Genomic DNA, 17,215 nt, shown 5'->3' with positions numbered 1-17,215 from the left:
GACACAGGTAGAGGGAGAAAGAAGCAGGCTCCATGCAGGGAGCCCGACGCGGGACTTGATCCTGGGTCTCCAGGATCACGCCCTGGGCTGAAGCCCGCACTAACCACTGAGCAACCCGGGCTGCCCAATAATGCATTTTTAAAAACATATTTTCCAAAGTAAAGTCAGATAGTAAGATTAGCATCAATTATAGTTTTGTAAATTGCATTACTGCATGGCCTAATAGACGTTACCTGGAGTCCTGTATCTGTTTTGGTATTCGGCCTACTGTGCAGCACATACCACGTAGCCTCTGCGGGACTCCTTGTACTTCACGAGGAGTGAGAGTAAAAACGGCAAGTAAGGGCATCTGGGTGGCCCAGCGGTTTAGCGCTGCCTTCGGCCCAGGGCATGACCCCGGGGTCCTGGGATCGAGTCCCGCATCGGGCTCCCTGCGTGGGGCCTGCTTCTCCCTCTGCCTGTGTCTCTGCCCACCCCCCTGTGTGTGTGTGTGTCTATGTGTGTGTCTCATGAATTAATAAATAAAACCTTAAAAAAAAAACGGCAAGTAATACCTTAGTGTTATTCGGTTTTTTGGTAAAGATGTTATTTGTTTGAGAGAGACAGAGAGCATGAGAGAGAGCATGAGCGGGCAAGGGGCAGAGGAAGAGGGAGAAGCAGACTCCCTGCTCAGTGGGGAGCCTGATTTGGGGCTCAGTACCGGGCTTGAAATGGGGCTTGATTTGAGGCTCCGTATGGGGTTCCATGTGGGGCTCCACAGGGGCTGCCTCCCAGGATCCTGGGATCATGACCTGAGCTGAAGGCAGATGCTGAACCTACTGAGCCTATCTTAGTGCTATTACTGAAATCGTGTTGACTTTGTAGGCCCACTGAAAACCATAGATCCTCTACCATTGTTTTCCAAAATATCCGTTATCTATAGAAATATGTAGTTGGCTTCATTATGATCATATAAACATATTCGTAATATATATTCAGTCATCTGAAATAAGAACCATTTCTTAATTATATGTCCCAAATTGGTAACTTCCCACTTAGTAGGGATTAGTTTTGGGAATCAAAACTAATTTAATATTGGGTTTAATTAAAGCATTTTGACAGAAATTATACAATGCACTTGGAAAATAATTAAGTTTGTCCTTAGGTTGGAACTACCATTTTCTTTTTTCTTTTTTTTTTTTTTTTTTGGAACTACCATTTTCTTAGGTCATAATAGTAGAATATCTGAAAATGTGTAGAGTACAATCTAACACTTTTTTGGTTCATTTGCCAAAAATAATAATCTGTAACTTTATCCACTCTCTCACTTTAATCCATACACATAATTTGATTGATTAGAAAATAATTAAAGCAAAAAGTACTGAAACTTAATGGAACCGAGCTGGATTGTCTTTTAAAGGCTGTTTTTCTGTGTCCACATCCCTGCTCTAGTCATCAGATCTCCTCTTCATTATTAGCCATGTAAATATCTCTTTATAGAATCCTTCCATTTACATCTCTTTAACCTTAATCTGAATAATGTAGTGCAAAGTTTCACATGGCATAACAGTGAATGTATGGCTTTCGCTTTTGTTGTTGTTAAGATTTTTTTATTTATTTTGGAGAGAGAGTGTGAGCTGGGGGGAGGAGCAGAAGGAAAGGAAAGGGGGAGAGACAGAGATACAGAGAGAGAGAGAGAGAGAGAGAGAGAGAAGCCGACTTCCCTGAGCACATGCCCATCATGGCTTGATCTCAGGACCATGAGATCATCACCTGAGTTGAAAGTGAGTTGGCTGCTTAACTGATTGAGCCACTCCTGTATGACTTTTTAAGTGTGACTCCACTTACTTAATATTCCTGTGCCTCAGGGTTCTATTTTTAAAATTTTTGTTTGCTTTTATTAAGGGGGAGGGTTGTTGCCATTGTTTTCAAATATGAAAGTTTTATTTATGCACTGTTACAGGGGTTTATATTCAATACATAAATTATGCAAGTGCTTTTTAAACTAGAACACTGGAACATCTGGGTGGCTCAGTGGTTAAGCATCTGCCTCTGGCCCAGGGCGTGATCCCCGGGGTTCCCAGGATCGAGTCCCACATCAGGCTCCCCCCAGGGAGCCTGCTTCTCCCTCTGCCTGTGTCTCTGCCTCTCTCTGTGTCTCTCATGAATAAATAAAGTCTTAAAAAATAAAATAAAATAAAATAAATAAAATAAAACAAAACACTGTTTGCATGCCAGTTATTATGATCTAGTGCTTCTGAAGATCCCCCATATCTAATACTTACATTTCTTTGTTGAAAAGTTTATTTGAACAATTGTGAACCTGACCATACCCTAAGACGAAGGGCGTGTTTCTTAATTTTTTTTTTTAATTTTTATTTATGTATGATAGTCACAGGGAGAGAGAGAGAGAGAGAGGCAGAGACACAGGCAGAGGGAGAAGCAGGCTCCATGCACCGGGAGCCCGATGTGGGATTCGATCCCGGGTCTCCAGGATCGCGCCCTGGGCCAAAGGCAGGCGCTAAACTGCTGCGCCACCCAGGGATCCCGAAGGGCATGTTTCTATTCTTGTTTAGTGTTTCTCCCACTGCAGTCAGTAGCCCCAGCTGATGAGTGAACATCGATTACTTTTTCTAAAAGGGAGTATGAGCAGGGCCTTATAACAAAACAGATAGGAGTAAGGAGGACTTTCTGGAAATTTTCTGGGGCCACCAGAGTGATTCCTGAGAAAGGCCTGTAAAACAGAAACTATATGTTTACTTCTATGCTAAAAATCCAATTTTATGGTTTCTTGCACCAAATCAGGGAAACCTAATTAACTGACTTCCTGAAAAAGTAAAAATATACTGCAGGCAAATTCCTTTGTACAACCTACTGATTTTAAATTAGCTGTCTTCTGTGATAGGTCAGACGGCCATATTTTAATGTACAGAAATAGTTTGAAAGAAAGAGACTGCGCCTTCCTGGGTTTTTGAGACATATCCAAGAAGAGGCAGTTTGTTCTTTAAAAAAATTGCAGGCCTTGGAGGCAATCAGAGGAAGATTGAAATCCTGACCTCATTGCTTACAACTTGAGTGGCACTAGGTGTTCTCTCTGTAGCTTTTGGCAGTGTGTAGATAATCATAAAGGGATGTGGTGATGACTGAAGATCTAGAGCATTTAGCACAAGAAGTAGTAGAGTGCCAGTAGTAACAGTTATCGTAATTATTATAGCTACCATTTGTTGATTTCTTAATAAGTCAAATATTATGCTAGATGCTTTATAACAATTATATTATTCAAAAATCTCAACTCTATGACTTGGGTTTTGTTACGATCCCAATTTAAAATAGAAATTGATATGTAGAAACTTTATGTGATTCACCCATGGGTCACTGAGCTAGTTAGTAAAGTCAGGATTCAAAGACATGTTAGTCTGATACTAATGCTCACTTTTTCTTATCGCTAGAAAGACAAAATAGTTTCTGTTATTTATTGATTTTTTTTAGATTTTATTTATTTATTCGTGAGAGACACACAGAGAGAGGCAGAGACACAGGAAGAGGGAGAAGCAGGCTCCCCACAGAGAGCCCAATGTGGGACTTGATCCCAGGACCCGGGGGTCACGCCCTGAGCCAAAGGCAGATGCTCAACCAACTGAGCCACCCAAGTGCCCCAAATAGCTTGTATTATTACAGTTTGTTTATTCAAGAATGCTTTCATTAAATAAGAAGTGGATTTGGAATCTATGTATTACATGCTAAGGATGCAAAGTCAAATAAGGGAAGCCCTTTGCTCTTAAGCCATTCTGCTGAAATGGGAGCAGGAGAGATAGCAAAAAAGAAACAAATAGTGAAGAAGTTCAGAGAAATAGGGGCGTCTGAGTGGCTCAGTTGGTTAAGTGTCTGACTCTTGATTTTGGCTCAGGTCTTGATCTCAGAGCCATGAGATCAAGTCCCGGATTGGGCTCTGCACTCAGTGGGAAGTCTGCTAGAGATTCTCTTTCTCTCTCTCTCTCTCTCTTTCTACTCCTCCCGATGTTCTCTCTCCCAAATAAATAATTAAAATAAAAAAGAAATTTAGAGAAATAAAAGATGTCCTACATGAAGTATATAGTCATGCTATATAAACTGCTGCTTCAAAACCCCCAATAATTTTTTTTTAAAATCTGTGAGAATGTGTTGTTTTAAACTTTGTGGGGTATTAATGTGCTGTAGTTTTCCACTTTAAAACCAGCCTTAAAGAGAGATACAATCCAGCATCTGTTTCCATGGAAACAGAAGGACAATTTTACCAAACACTACTTCCCAATTTGATTTTGCATAGTCATGTATACATAATTTAAGACAGACATTTTGATAATGAGTTTGGAATGAACTGTTAATGGATAACAGACATTTATTTAAACATTTTTCTTTCTCATTGCTTACCATTAACCATTTTTAGAAGAAAATACAAAGCTATCTTTCCTTATAAATGAAGGTATTTTTTCTTTGCAAATAGAGCCTCAAGGAGGTATCAAGTGTCCAACCTACTTAACAAGATTTTGTTGTGTGTGTGTGTGTATATATATATATATATATATATATATACTTATTTATTTATATTTGTATGCCCTCATCACTTAAAGTGAAATTGGTAGGATTTAACAATTTATAATTTCCTCAAGTTTCAATGTTATTCAAAACCTATTATGTAATATTGCAGTGTATTGGTGAATATTAGCTCTTATCTGTCAATTTCTCTTTATAACTCCCTTAGCTGTATTGGAAGATGCAAATATGATATCAGTTTCTCATTATCCTAGATCACACCAAAATAATCATTAGGAAAATTATTGATATCAGTATCTTAATTTGCTGTTTGAATTTTATTCAGGTAATTGAAATATTCTTTACCCAGCCCATGAATTACATGCAATTTCCAATGGGAAGTTAAAAGCTGTGCAATTGCTTTGAACTAAAACCTTTAAGTAGCTTAATGAAGCATGTGCCTTTTAGGCTCAGTAAGCATATCCTAATGGAATGAGGAAGTCAAGTTCTTTGCAGCATTAAATTCTTTCCTAGCCTTTTAGCTTATATAGATTTAACATGTCAGGTTTTGATCTTGAAAATATAAAGGCAAATTCAAGCATTGAAAAATGGGATTCTAAAGTTGTAAGACCTCAAATTTGGGGGCCTATGACAAGCCAGCATTTAAGAAAAAAAAAATGTATTGTGAGCTATGTAGGGCAACAGGGAGAAGTGGATTTCTGTAGCCAAGTGACTTAACTCTAGAGGCTTACCATTTATATTTGCATATGGCTTTGAAGATGTTTAGACATTAGTCTCTGCATTTCATATTACCTCCTCAATCTCAGAACTCCTTTGCCTTTTGTCTCCTTTAACAATAATAGTGAGTTAAGGTTCTGGTACATATCGTTACTGTTTTCCATAAATATTGTTAAAAAGCAAATTTATGTAACTAAAAATAGGCAGGTGAAGCTGCTTGGCTGCAGGGATTAAGGGTGCCAATCAATGACTGCCAAAGTCAGATGCAAAGATGCTTAGAGATTTACCCTCTGTTGGTAATCAGGAGATCTATTTATAGATTCACAGCCTTCCTGATCTTTCATCAGGATAACCAGTGCGGAAGCCTTGTTTTAGATGACGTACACTAATGTGCGCATTCTCTTTACACACGATATATTTCACAAACTCTTTGGGACTGAGTAGCTGATTTTCAACGTAGGGTAACTGAACATGCCTGTGTACAGAAAAAAGATGTTACTCTTCATTGGATGTAACTTTAAAGACTGTTGTAGCCCACCTGTGGACAAAATGAGTGAGTTTATCACCTAAAAAAAATATTTTTTATTTCACACTGCTGAGAATTAGACTAGAACTAATTCTACATTCACTACTCAGGTAGATATTGGCACACACAAAAATGGTTACAAACTATATGCCAGTTAGGCATTTATTGAATTCTCCCGGTGTTCTTGTTGTTTGCTTTTGTTATCCACCAAAATAAATGAAAATGTTTAATGTTCTAGGGCAGCCCGGGTGGCTCAGTGGTTTAGCGCTGCCTTCAGCCCAGGACGTGATCCTGGAGACCCAGGATTGAGTCCCATGTCGGGCTCCCTGCATGGAGCCTGCTTCTCCCTCTGCCTGTGTCTCTGCCTCTCTCTCATTGTCTGTGTCTCATGAATAAATAAATAAAATCTTAAAAAAAAAAAAAGAAAGAAAACATTTAATGTTCTATACTTTGTGTATGTGTTGCACAGGGGTAAGTATTCACGTAATCAGAATTTTTAGATCTTGTAGTCATTAATCAGGGCATTTTGTTCTTTAATACTTATTTGAGAGAGAGCAAATGAGCACCTGAATGGGGGAGGGGGCAGAGGGAGAGGGAGAGAGAGAATCCTAAGCAGACTCCATGCCCAGCACAGAGCCCTACTTGGGGCTTGAGCTCACATCCCTGATAACCCGAGCTGAAATCAAGACTCAGATGCTTAATCAACTGAGCTGCCCTGAGGCCCAAACAGGGCATTTTAAACCCTACATACATAGCAGTCAGCTTGGACTTGTTAAATATATAGATTTTGCACTCATCCCTCTGATTTATGCACAATTTGGTAAAGAGAAAATATACTTAAATGCATATTCACTAGAGCAATTATAATATGGAAACATTAACATTAAACTGGAATTCACTGCAAATGTGCCTATTTCTTCTTTTCAAGTAAAGAGAAACCAAACGAGGTTGACATGTGTAAAATAACGATAATGAGTAACATAATGTGCAATTGAAGGATAAGCATGTGTTGGAGTAATTAAAGCAAAAAAAAAAAGCTAGTTTAAGTTTAGATTATTATCTTTAGCATGGATTTTACATATTGGTTTTGGAATGCAAAGGTATGAGGGTGAGGAAGAGTATATGCCCCTTTTTAAAAATTGAGTTCTCATTGTTTCTTGCTATTATAATCCAGCAGAGGGAGCAAAAGCTAATGAACAAACTTGTAAACGGTAAGAACATTACCAAGGATGCTGCTGAGTAGAAACATTTAGAAAAAGACTTGCTGATTTCAAACATAAAAACACAAGTGGTAAAAAATACTCTCAATTTTATGTCATTAAAAATTGTTTTCAAGCAATAAAAGATTATGTGTAAACAAAGGAATCAAAGCAGACAACAATTAAAGTTAAAACTATGTTGGCCCTATGCCACATATTCAAAACTATACCATAACTTAAAGAATGAACCAAAAGACCTGAGATCTACCAGTGTGCTCTACTTATGTGAATGCAGGTCATAAAACAGAATCTGTAAGGAACTTCTAATGAATGAAGATCATGAGTAGTGGTTTGCCTAGATTTTTCTCAGAATTAATGTCATGACCAAGTAATTCGTGTTGTCAGATAATTGGTACCAGTGACAAGATCAAAGTTTTTCTTAAAATTCACTTTTTTGCTTAAACAATGTTCTTTGAGGTTCCAGGGCATTCTTAGAAAGGTTCTGATTTTAAAACCACACAAGATCATCCTAAAGCAGATCATCCTTTGCATCTCAAAAAATAAGATACAGAGACATCTTACAATTTGTAGTAAGATTTGTTTGATGAAGATTGTCAGTACACATTGGTGATCATTTTTATATTTTTAAGAAAATACAGCAGATATCCATGGTGTTGGGTTCATTGACTTAAAAACAACCCCAGTGTACACTAACTTGCCTTCTAAGTGTGCATGGCAACATAAACCTTTTGATGTTGTCTCTATCCAGATGAAGGGTCTTATTTATTTATTTATGTATTTATTTATTTATTTATTTATTTATTTATTTTAGTTGGCTATTGGTTCTTCTGTTCCTGACATTCTATGTCCCATCCTATTCGTGTCTGATATCATCTTGGCCATAGCCAGAAATTATTTACATGACCTCAGCCCAACAGTGTGGCACTCAGCATCTAGTCTTCTTGACTTGGTCCCCTACGTCTGATTCTAGCCTGCTTTTGTTTCTTGTTCCATATATCTTCCCATTATCTGAATGACCTATTGTTATGTTTACTCTGGTTGGCTACAACTCAATCCTTCTTGCTCCTTCCACACATCCTTTTTGACAAATACTGCCTGCTTATCTGGATGTCAGGATTATAATAACGTTCCTTATTTGGACAAATTATTTAACTTCATTGTATCTTAATGTTTTCATTTATGAAATGAGGATAATAGATTGATTGTAAGTAATAAATTACCTGTTACACATAAGTGCTCGGAACAGCACATAGCATATACAATTACAATTGCTAATTATTATTATTGGTGGCGATGGTAGTAGCAGTCACCCCATCTCATTCTGACAGCTGTCCTAAACAACTGACTCCTATTTGTTTTTAGTCTAGATCCTAAGTCTAGGAACCTCACCAGATTTGACTTGAGTTTCTATTTTGTATCTTCTTAGCCCCTGCTATATTCTAAGGAACAGGTAATATTACATGTCCAGAAATTACCAAACCACTTTGTGGAATAGTTAGAATATATCCAAATTAGCACAGGATTCTTTTCATGAATTTCCCCCAAATCAGTCTATTTTGGAAATCAAAAAAAAAAAAAAAAAAAAAAAAGTAGTGGCACCAGTGACACAGTTAAAACAGAAAGAGCATTCAGATAGCAAAACCAAAAATTGATAGAAAACACTGACCACAAAATTAAGTGGCAAGTATTCTCACAAATCCCAAAATACGAGCTATCAATTTCATGACCATGGGATACTCCATGGAAGGAAAGCGATGGGATGTCCGATGGAAATGAGACCCAGATAACACCCAAATTGCCAACAGATACTCATAAGAAATTGCTTCAGGCCAATTTGAGAACAGTAGCTGAAACTGAGAGAGGTGTTTTTACACAATCCACTTTGTAAGTCACTGAAAAATCTCCTTTCTAATGTCTGAAAGGCTTAAGCAACCTGAGACCTGTGAATTCTTAAAAACTCACTAGCTGAAGTTCCTTCTTAGGAGAAACTTCAAGGAATAAGCCCAGTTGAAGAGGTAGAGACAATAGGGACAAAGAAAATGGAAAGTCCAGGTGAAGACAAAAGTGATGAAAAAGTAAAACAAGACAGAATAAGAGAGGGAGACAAACCATAAGACACTCAATCACAGGAAACAAACTGAGGTCGCTGGAGGGGTGCGGGAGAGAGGGACAGGGTAACTGGGAGATGGACATTAAGGATGTAATGAGCACTGGGTATTATATATAAGACTGATGGATCATTGACCTCTACCTCTGAAACTAATAATACATTATATGTCAACTAATTGAATTTAAATAAAATCTTTTTTTTAAAGGATAAAAAGGGGGGCACCTGGGTGGCTCAGTAGTTGAGCGTCTGCCTTTGGCTCAGGTCATGACCCTAGAGTCCTGGGATCCAGTCCCATATCGGGCTCCTTGCAGGGAGCCTGCTTCTCCCTCTGCCTGTGTCTCTGCCTCTCCCTGTGTCTCTCATGAATAAATAAATAAAATCTTAAAAAAAAAGAAAAGAAAATATAAGCGATGAATAGAACCAACCAGGGGATCTCAAAAAATAGAAGGCAATTTTGTTGAACTCTTCAGAAAAGTGCAGGAACAGGAGAGCTAGACTTGTGTAGTGAGAAGTGGTCTCCCATGTGAACCTTCCCTGTCAGGGACAGCTGGAAATGTTTGCCCTTCAACTTCCCCACTGCATACTGAAGGAATCACCTTTACTATGAAAACCACCTTTTCTTTCCATCAGCGCCCAGAGTTTTCAGAATGATCCACAAAACAGCTAAGCCCCCAGCTAGCAAGTACTCTATTGTGTTCTCTTGCTCAAGGGGGTTTTAACCCTGAATATACGCTCCAATCATTTGCAGAGCTTTAAACTGTCTCCTGGTCCTTCTCCAGACCATTTGGATCATAGTCTATGATGATGAGGCCAATCGGAAGTATATTCTAAAAGCTTTGCAGGTGGGAACCACTGAAAAAGAACTTACTTTAAAAAGGAAAAGTAATTGTAATTGTCATGTCACCATATAATATCAAGACACTGCACACCTCCCTCCAGAATGGTGGTTGCTAAACTTTGCTGCACATTAGAATTACCTGGGGAGATTTTTAAAACCTCCAATGGCCACGTTACACCCTCTACTAACTAACTGGGAATGTGTGGACTTGGATAGTTTAAAGATGCCAGGTGATTCCCCCCCAAAAAAAGAAAAGCAAGAAATGATCTCCTCATCAAACCTTCTCTCTTAAAAAAAGCAAGAAATGATCTCCTCATCAAACCCTCTCTCTTAAAAGAGGAGGAGAATTGGACTCATAGAATAATAAGAACAGCAATAGTAAGAGAGGATGGCCACAAGAAGCACAAAGATAACGTGAGGAGAATGATCTCTCTGTAAACAATGCAAGGACACCAAAGCTTTATGCTCACGGACAAGAAAAATATAACCTAATATTTCAGAACAAGCTAAAAGAAATTGTATAATAAAATGTAGAAAACAATGCTATAAATAAAATTTATATTACCTCTTAAATAAGAGCCAAAATTGCAGTAAAGATTTAGAAATTAAGGAATGAATTCATTTAGAATCAAAGGCTAAATTTGAAACAACACATGAGTCAATAATCCCAGAAATCCCCATTAATCTCACTTTTAATAGAAGGTGACATATAGAGAGATAAGCAACAAGATCCAACATGATAGGATTTCCTAGTGAGAAAAATCAAAGCCATAAAACAAAATGAACATGAGCACCTATAACTTAAGAACATGCACCTGAAAGTAAAATGGAAACTACACATTGAAAAGGAATGCTATGTATCTGGAAAAGTGATCCAGAATGAGCAATATTATGATGCATTGTGATAAATCTATTAAACTTTAAAGAAAAGAAAAAAATTAATTTAGCATTCAGGCAAATGGACATTTGTGAAAAAGAATAAGGTAAAGAAAACCAGATTATCATTAGACTTTTCAAAAGCAACTATTTGTGCTGGAAGTAAATAGCATAATATTTTAAATATTACTCAAGGAAATAGATTGTGAGCCAAGAATTTCAGATATACCAAATTGATTTTCAATAGAAAGGCCACAGATGTATTTATCAACATGCAAGAACTCAAAATGTTTTTTCCAGTAAATGGAAACAGAAACATCATTTGGCTGTTTGCTCAAGCAAAACCTTAGAATGCTTCTTGATGTCTTTTTCCCCCTGTCATAGCTCACATGCAATTCAACTGCAAGTCTTACTTGGTTCTATCTTAAAAGCTTCCCAAATTTGGGACCTCTGGGTGGCTCAGTGGGTTGCGTGTCAGGCTCTTGGTTTTGGCTCAGGTCATGATCTTGGCATCCTGAGATCAAGCTACCCCTTCCCCACAACTCCATGCAAGTCTATTTGGGGCTCTTTCCATCTGCTCCTCCCCCACATACACTTACACTCTGTATCTCTATGTCTTTAAAGTAAATCAAAGAATCAATCAATCTTAAAGAAAAAAATGCCAAATTTGACCTATCTACCTCTATTGTTATCCTACTATTTCAAGCAGCCATCATCTGTAGCTGGCAGGACTGCAAGATTCCCCTTACGTGGTCCTCTGCTTTCACTAATGCCTCCCTCTGGTCTGTTCTCCACACAGCAGCCAGAATAAGCTATTGATAGGTCATCCTCATGCTTAAAAATGCTTCTGTCAAGGTATGTACTGGCCTGAATATGGCTTTGAATCTGTCATCCAGCAAAGAGACAAAATATTATAAATGATTCAGCCTGGAGTCCCTATTAATTATTAACTAGTGTCTCTTCAAGTACTACGAACCTAGCAGAGGTCTTTTGAATCAGATTGCATTGCATAGCTTACATAAAAGGTGAATTAATCACTTTGTGAGATATTTATTGCCCTAAGTATTATAGAATTACACTATTCTATACTTTTTTAGGATAATAAATCCACAGCATTTTATCATTTCTCAAGTTTGCCTTTTATGAAATGTTGACAAGAAAAGTCAATAGAAAGGACCGAAGAATATACCTGTATGTTATGTCTTGATTAGATTATGCGAAGCATAGGCAGACTGATATGCTACATCATATATAAATTGTTACCTTTTTCAATCCTATCTGAGCTAAAGGTCCCCCCAAAATCTTGAACTTTTGGATATAGTCTCCATATCCTCCAGTGCCTGAACCAACCTACATCAGATAACCTAAACCCACCAGTATGGGACTTGCACATGATTTTGCTTCTTGAAGCTTATATCTTTTCTCTTTATTTTCTTTAAAGATTTATGTATTTATTTGAGAGGCGGGGGGGGGGGGAGAGCACAAGCAGGAGGAGGGGCAGAAGGAGAGGGAGAAGCAGATTCTCTGCACAGGAAGTGGTGGGGCTCCATCCAGGACCTGAGCCCAAACCAAGAACAATGCTTAACCTACTGAGCCACCCAGGCGCCCCTCCTTTCTCTTTAATATTCATGATGTATTCTGTCCTTTCTAATGGATTGCAGCTCAGATTTCTTGAGGAAAGCATCTATAATCCTGCTCTAAATCTCAAGGCATTTAAACAGGGCTTGACAATTCTGCTCAGCTCTTCCAACCCTTCCAAAGTATGAATTCCAATCCCTATTCTTCCTAATTGCTGACTGGGGCCCTAATGCAAATCACACCATTTTTCCCAACTCCAGGAACCATTACTTGACTTTTGGGTTCTACGTCATACAAAAGAGTGATTCACATAAACCTAATCCATCCTCTTTAGAAGTTTTTGATCTTATTCATTTGCCAATATGAAGAAACATGTGGTTAAAGCATAGATAACAAAACAGATATATATGCAAGTAATGTATGAGTGAACAGTAAAATATACATGTTCTAACGAGTCAGAGATAAGAACTTTTCAGAAGCTGAATGGACAAATATAAATACATACTTGGGATTTAGACTAAAGGAAGACTTAAAAACATTCCATTTATTAGAAATGCCATTTTGATTATTCATTTGTGCTTGATTTAGTAATTTTAGCATCTTTAAACTCAATAAATGGCTTTCGCAATTACATGTGTTTCAAATACATATTAACATTACATTAATTATGGAACTAATGTAGTATTTGAGTATAAACCAAGCATCTTATGTTTGGCAATTTAATCTTGTTTTTAAGGAATTTTTAATGTGAAATCGCCATTTAGTCTTGCAGTAGCTTTTTTTAGGGTCAACTCTTTTCCATTACATTTGGCATTAGGAATGAAAAGATTGTATGAATATGTTTTACATATTTACAGAAATAAACAATAATTAATCTTTATTAACATAGGATGGAACATCTAGTAATAAGGCAGTCTAAAAACACATAAATTTGAATATTTAACCAATTTATTTCAATTCCTTTGCATATGTTGCCACAGGAGTTCAAGAATAGACTGTTTTTTTAGAGAAATTTGGCAAATGTCCTAATTTTAAAAGGATTTAGGAAAGAATAATTTGTAATATGTAGATATTTCCTTTCTTTGATACCATGCTATAAATGAGGAGTGCCTCTTGATTAGCTGCTAATGACAATGCCATTGCTGTTCAAATTTACTTTAGTAGGAGATCAGAATTTGTACAAAATTAAGAATAGACAGAAAAAGAAAAAGAAACACTTAAAACAATGAGCTCTTCTTGGAGAAATTTCCTTGCAAACATGTATCATCTTGTTATCAATATACAATTTGATGATACCAGGAAGATTTTCTTATTTTTTAAAAAATATTTCATTTATTCATTCATGAGAGATGCAGGGAGAGAGGCAGAGACACAGGTAGAGGGAGAAACAGGTCCTTGTGGGGAGCCTGACACGGGACTTGATCCCAGGACCCTGGGATTATACCCGAGCCAAAGGCAGATGCTCAACCGCTGAGCCACCCAGGTGCCCCAGAATTTCTGATTTAAATCACTATCTGACTTCTGTTTTTGTGTGTTTCCTCTAGATAAGAAATGTTGAAACCAACCAATGTTTAGACAACATGGGCCGCAAAGAAAATGAAAAAGTGGGTATATTCAACTGCCATGGTATGGGAGGAAATCAGGTAAACTCTTCTCTCTCTCTCTTTTTTTTTTTATCAGCTTCATCTTTGGGGGAAAATATTGCTATGAAAACTATCACAGTAAAACATGACTCACATGCCAATAACAATAAAGTTTTAGCTTAGGAAATTAATGGGCCCTCAAATCAAGAACTTATTTGGCTCTTTTATTACCCCAAGTATCTTAAGAAAGCTTAAGAAAGCACCACACAATTTAATAAATAGGACAACACTTTCAGTGAGCCCAATTAATGAAGATAGCCAAATATTTTAGACATGTCTCATTTTACCATGTATGAGCAAATGAAGGCTACATTTTGCTCTACTAACTAAATAGTATAAAATAATCCCTCAACAATCACGATGTTTTCCCAATCAACATTGGGAAATTAATTCTAAATTTCTAGTGATTATTCTAAATTTATTTTGTCAATGTTTATGTATATCATGTTTTCTATGAATTTCTGAGATTCAGTAAAATTTTAAAATGCACAAATAAGCACACCTGTTATATATTTGCTTTGGGTATCTGAAGATACCCTTTGAACGAGGTAAAAATGTAGTATTTAAACAAAACTGATGGCTGACTAAAAGTCTAGGATAGCTTTTTTTGTGTGTTGCAGTCCAATTATCAGAGATCTGTCATATTATAACAAAGATTCTTGTGCTCTCTTTAAATGTTGGAAAGTGGCTCTGCACATGGATGTCAGATGAAGACTCATGTGGAGGCTGCTTAGCTCTGGGTCTTCAGGTGGAGGAGCCCTGCTGTCATGGCCATCTTGAGAGGCAAAATTTGGAATGTGTAGGAATTCATAACAGAGTTTTAGGTGCTAATCCACTGTAGACAAGTTATCCTCAAAAGTCGAGGAGAAACGCACCAGTGAGTTCTTAATCTAGTTCATTAGAGTGAAATAAGAAAGTAAAAGTTATTCTATGTAGCACAACATCATGGTTATACTGGCAATGCACTGGTAATGCAGCTGAATGTGTCAAGAATCTACAGAGAAAAAGCAATAACCCTACTGAGTTTTGACACCATACTTCAAATAGAACCTCTGTGATTTAATAGAGAACATTCAAAAATGAGATTTTCCTCTTAAACAACAAACAAAAGAAAGATTAAAATCCTAATTTGTATTCCAAAATCTCAACTTAAGCAGAAAGATATTTAAATCAATGTTTTTAAGTTATAGCAAGAAAAATAACTTTGTGAAAGAAAATAGGAGCAATTTAGAGAGAATAATGGCAGAGCATTCAGAAATGGTCCAGCTTTTGTACTGATTCACAATGAATGTGAGAGGCCTCTACTACCCAAACCAATAGAATCCCAATGAATTTAACTGGAAATGGCAAAAAGCTTAATTGTTAGAGGACTAAATGTGGAGGGTTTAATTTTTTTCACAAATGGAAGTAAGAAATCTGAAGGTAGTCCACTCTTGACATTTTTCAGGTCTTCAGTGACTTGTCAAAAGACAAAAAGTTTCTTTCTATTCCTCAATACTTAAAATTAACTCTTATCATCAGCTGATCACATGAGGGCTGCTGAAACTCCAGACATCACATCCACATTCAAGGCAGGAAGAAATCGGGGTAGAGAAGAGCTCTAGTAGCCACGACTGTCCCTTTATTAGGAAAAACAAGATTTCCTAAAGGCTTTACACCCTTCCTCTAAGTCTCTTTGACTAGAAATACTTTACTTGAATTCCTCTAGCACAAAAACACAGAATATTTTACTAGACTTAATGTGTAAATGTCCTCACGGTCTATATACCATGGATACTGAGTGGACAAATAGAAGTGTGTTTCAATGTTTCAATGTTTCAATGTTTCAATGACAAATAGAATGTGTTTCAACAGCTTATGAAAAATGTTAATCGATCATCTGCTCCATGATGACCTACAGAATTCCAAAAACCCACATTATTTATGACATCATTTTGGTTCTAATGCAGGTGAAAATGAAAATAGGTAATGATAAGGATGACAACCTAGATGAATTATCCTCATAGATTTTTTAAGTTGCCATAGTTCATGTTAAAAAGATTACCAGTCATAGACCTGTATTTGTCTAAATGACACAAAACACCTGGATCATCACTGTTGAAAATTACATTATACTGTTAAAAAATACATTATGTATTGTTATAAATTATTCATTTATAAGTGTTCAAATACCCAGAAATAAACTATTCCACTGTACCATAACCTTGTTGGCAGGGACTATGTTTTATTCTTCTCTTCATCTCCAGTACTTGGCCACGGGCCTGGGATTTGGTAGGTAACTAATAACTAATAATCAAGGAAATAGATGAAAGAATTCATGGTTAGAACAATAAACTTATACCTCAGTACTATGTAGACATTGCCATAGAATGCTGTTATTGTCATCGTAACCAAAATTATGTGAAGACACCGATCTTAGGGATTCATAAATAAAGTGAACACACAATAAGTAAAAAACCCATACCTGCATATATCCTAATGTCCCTACATTATCAACTTAATGGCAAGGTAGAAATTAAACCCAGTATTTTTCCATCTATATAAATAGTTACTCATGTCTGCAGATATGCATAGGAGACAGTTTACAGGAGACCTTTTGGCTGTAACACAAACAATGGACCCAATTCAATATTTACCAAGACAGGAATGTTTAAATAAATTGTGGTGCATCCATAGTATAGAATAGTACATAGCCACCACAGTGAGGGAAAGAGGTCTATACGTATTGTCATGGAAAATTAAAAGGAGGGAAAAAATCTAGAATAGATTTTACTTTGAATGACCTCATTTATAAAAAATATATGTGAACATTTTTCTCTATAAAGCATCTCTAATGTCTATATTTATATAGATGCAACATAATCTGTTAGAAATGAATAGAACTCTACCTGGAATATAGTTACTTCTGGTGAGAAGAATGAGTTCGAATTAGAAACTATACTTTTTACCCCACATTTTTCTGTATAATATGTATTACTTTCATAATTAAACAAAAATAGAGAAAATGACTAAAATAAAAGTATCATTTTAAAGCATTGCTCTAACCTGATTAATTGGGTCAGTTAAGGTAAATTACTTCATATTTTTTAGCTTTAATATTTGATTTGTAAAATGAGTAAAAGACTTTTGCCCAATTTTTTTTCCTCTAAAGATTAGTAAAGTTTAATAACTAACACTAGCCTGTCATATACTCAC

General features: G+C 36.6%; 1 protein-coding gene across 5 annotated transcripts in view; it reads left to right on the top strand.

Moving 5' to 3' along the window:
* Positions 1-17,215, top strand: part of GALNT13 (polypeptide N-acetylgalactosaminyltransferase 13) — a 542,562-nt gene that overhangs the window by 489,944 nt on the left and 35,403 nt on the right. For all 5 annotated transcript variants that reach the window (XM_072811435.1, XM_072811433.1, XM_072811434.1 and 2 more), the window contains one exon: positions 13,922-14,020. In XM_072811435.1, the coding sequence (XP_072667536.1) occupies positions 13,922-14,020 (99 nt within the window). The remainder of the gene's footprint in view (positions 1-13,921; positions 14,021-17,215) is intronic.

This window comes from Canis lupus, chromosome 34 (genome assembly GCF_048164855.1).
Source record: "Canis lupus baileyi chromosome 34, mCanLup2.hap1, whole genome shotgun sequence".
NCBI lineage: Eukaryota > Metazoa > Chordata > Mammalia > Carnivora > Canidae > Canis > Canis lupus.
Note: the sequence above shows the minus strand (reverse complement) of the source record. Positions and strands in the feature narration are given on the sequence as shown.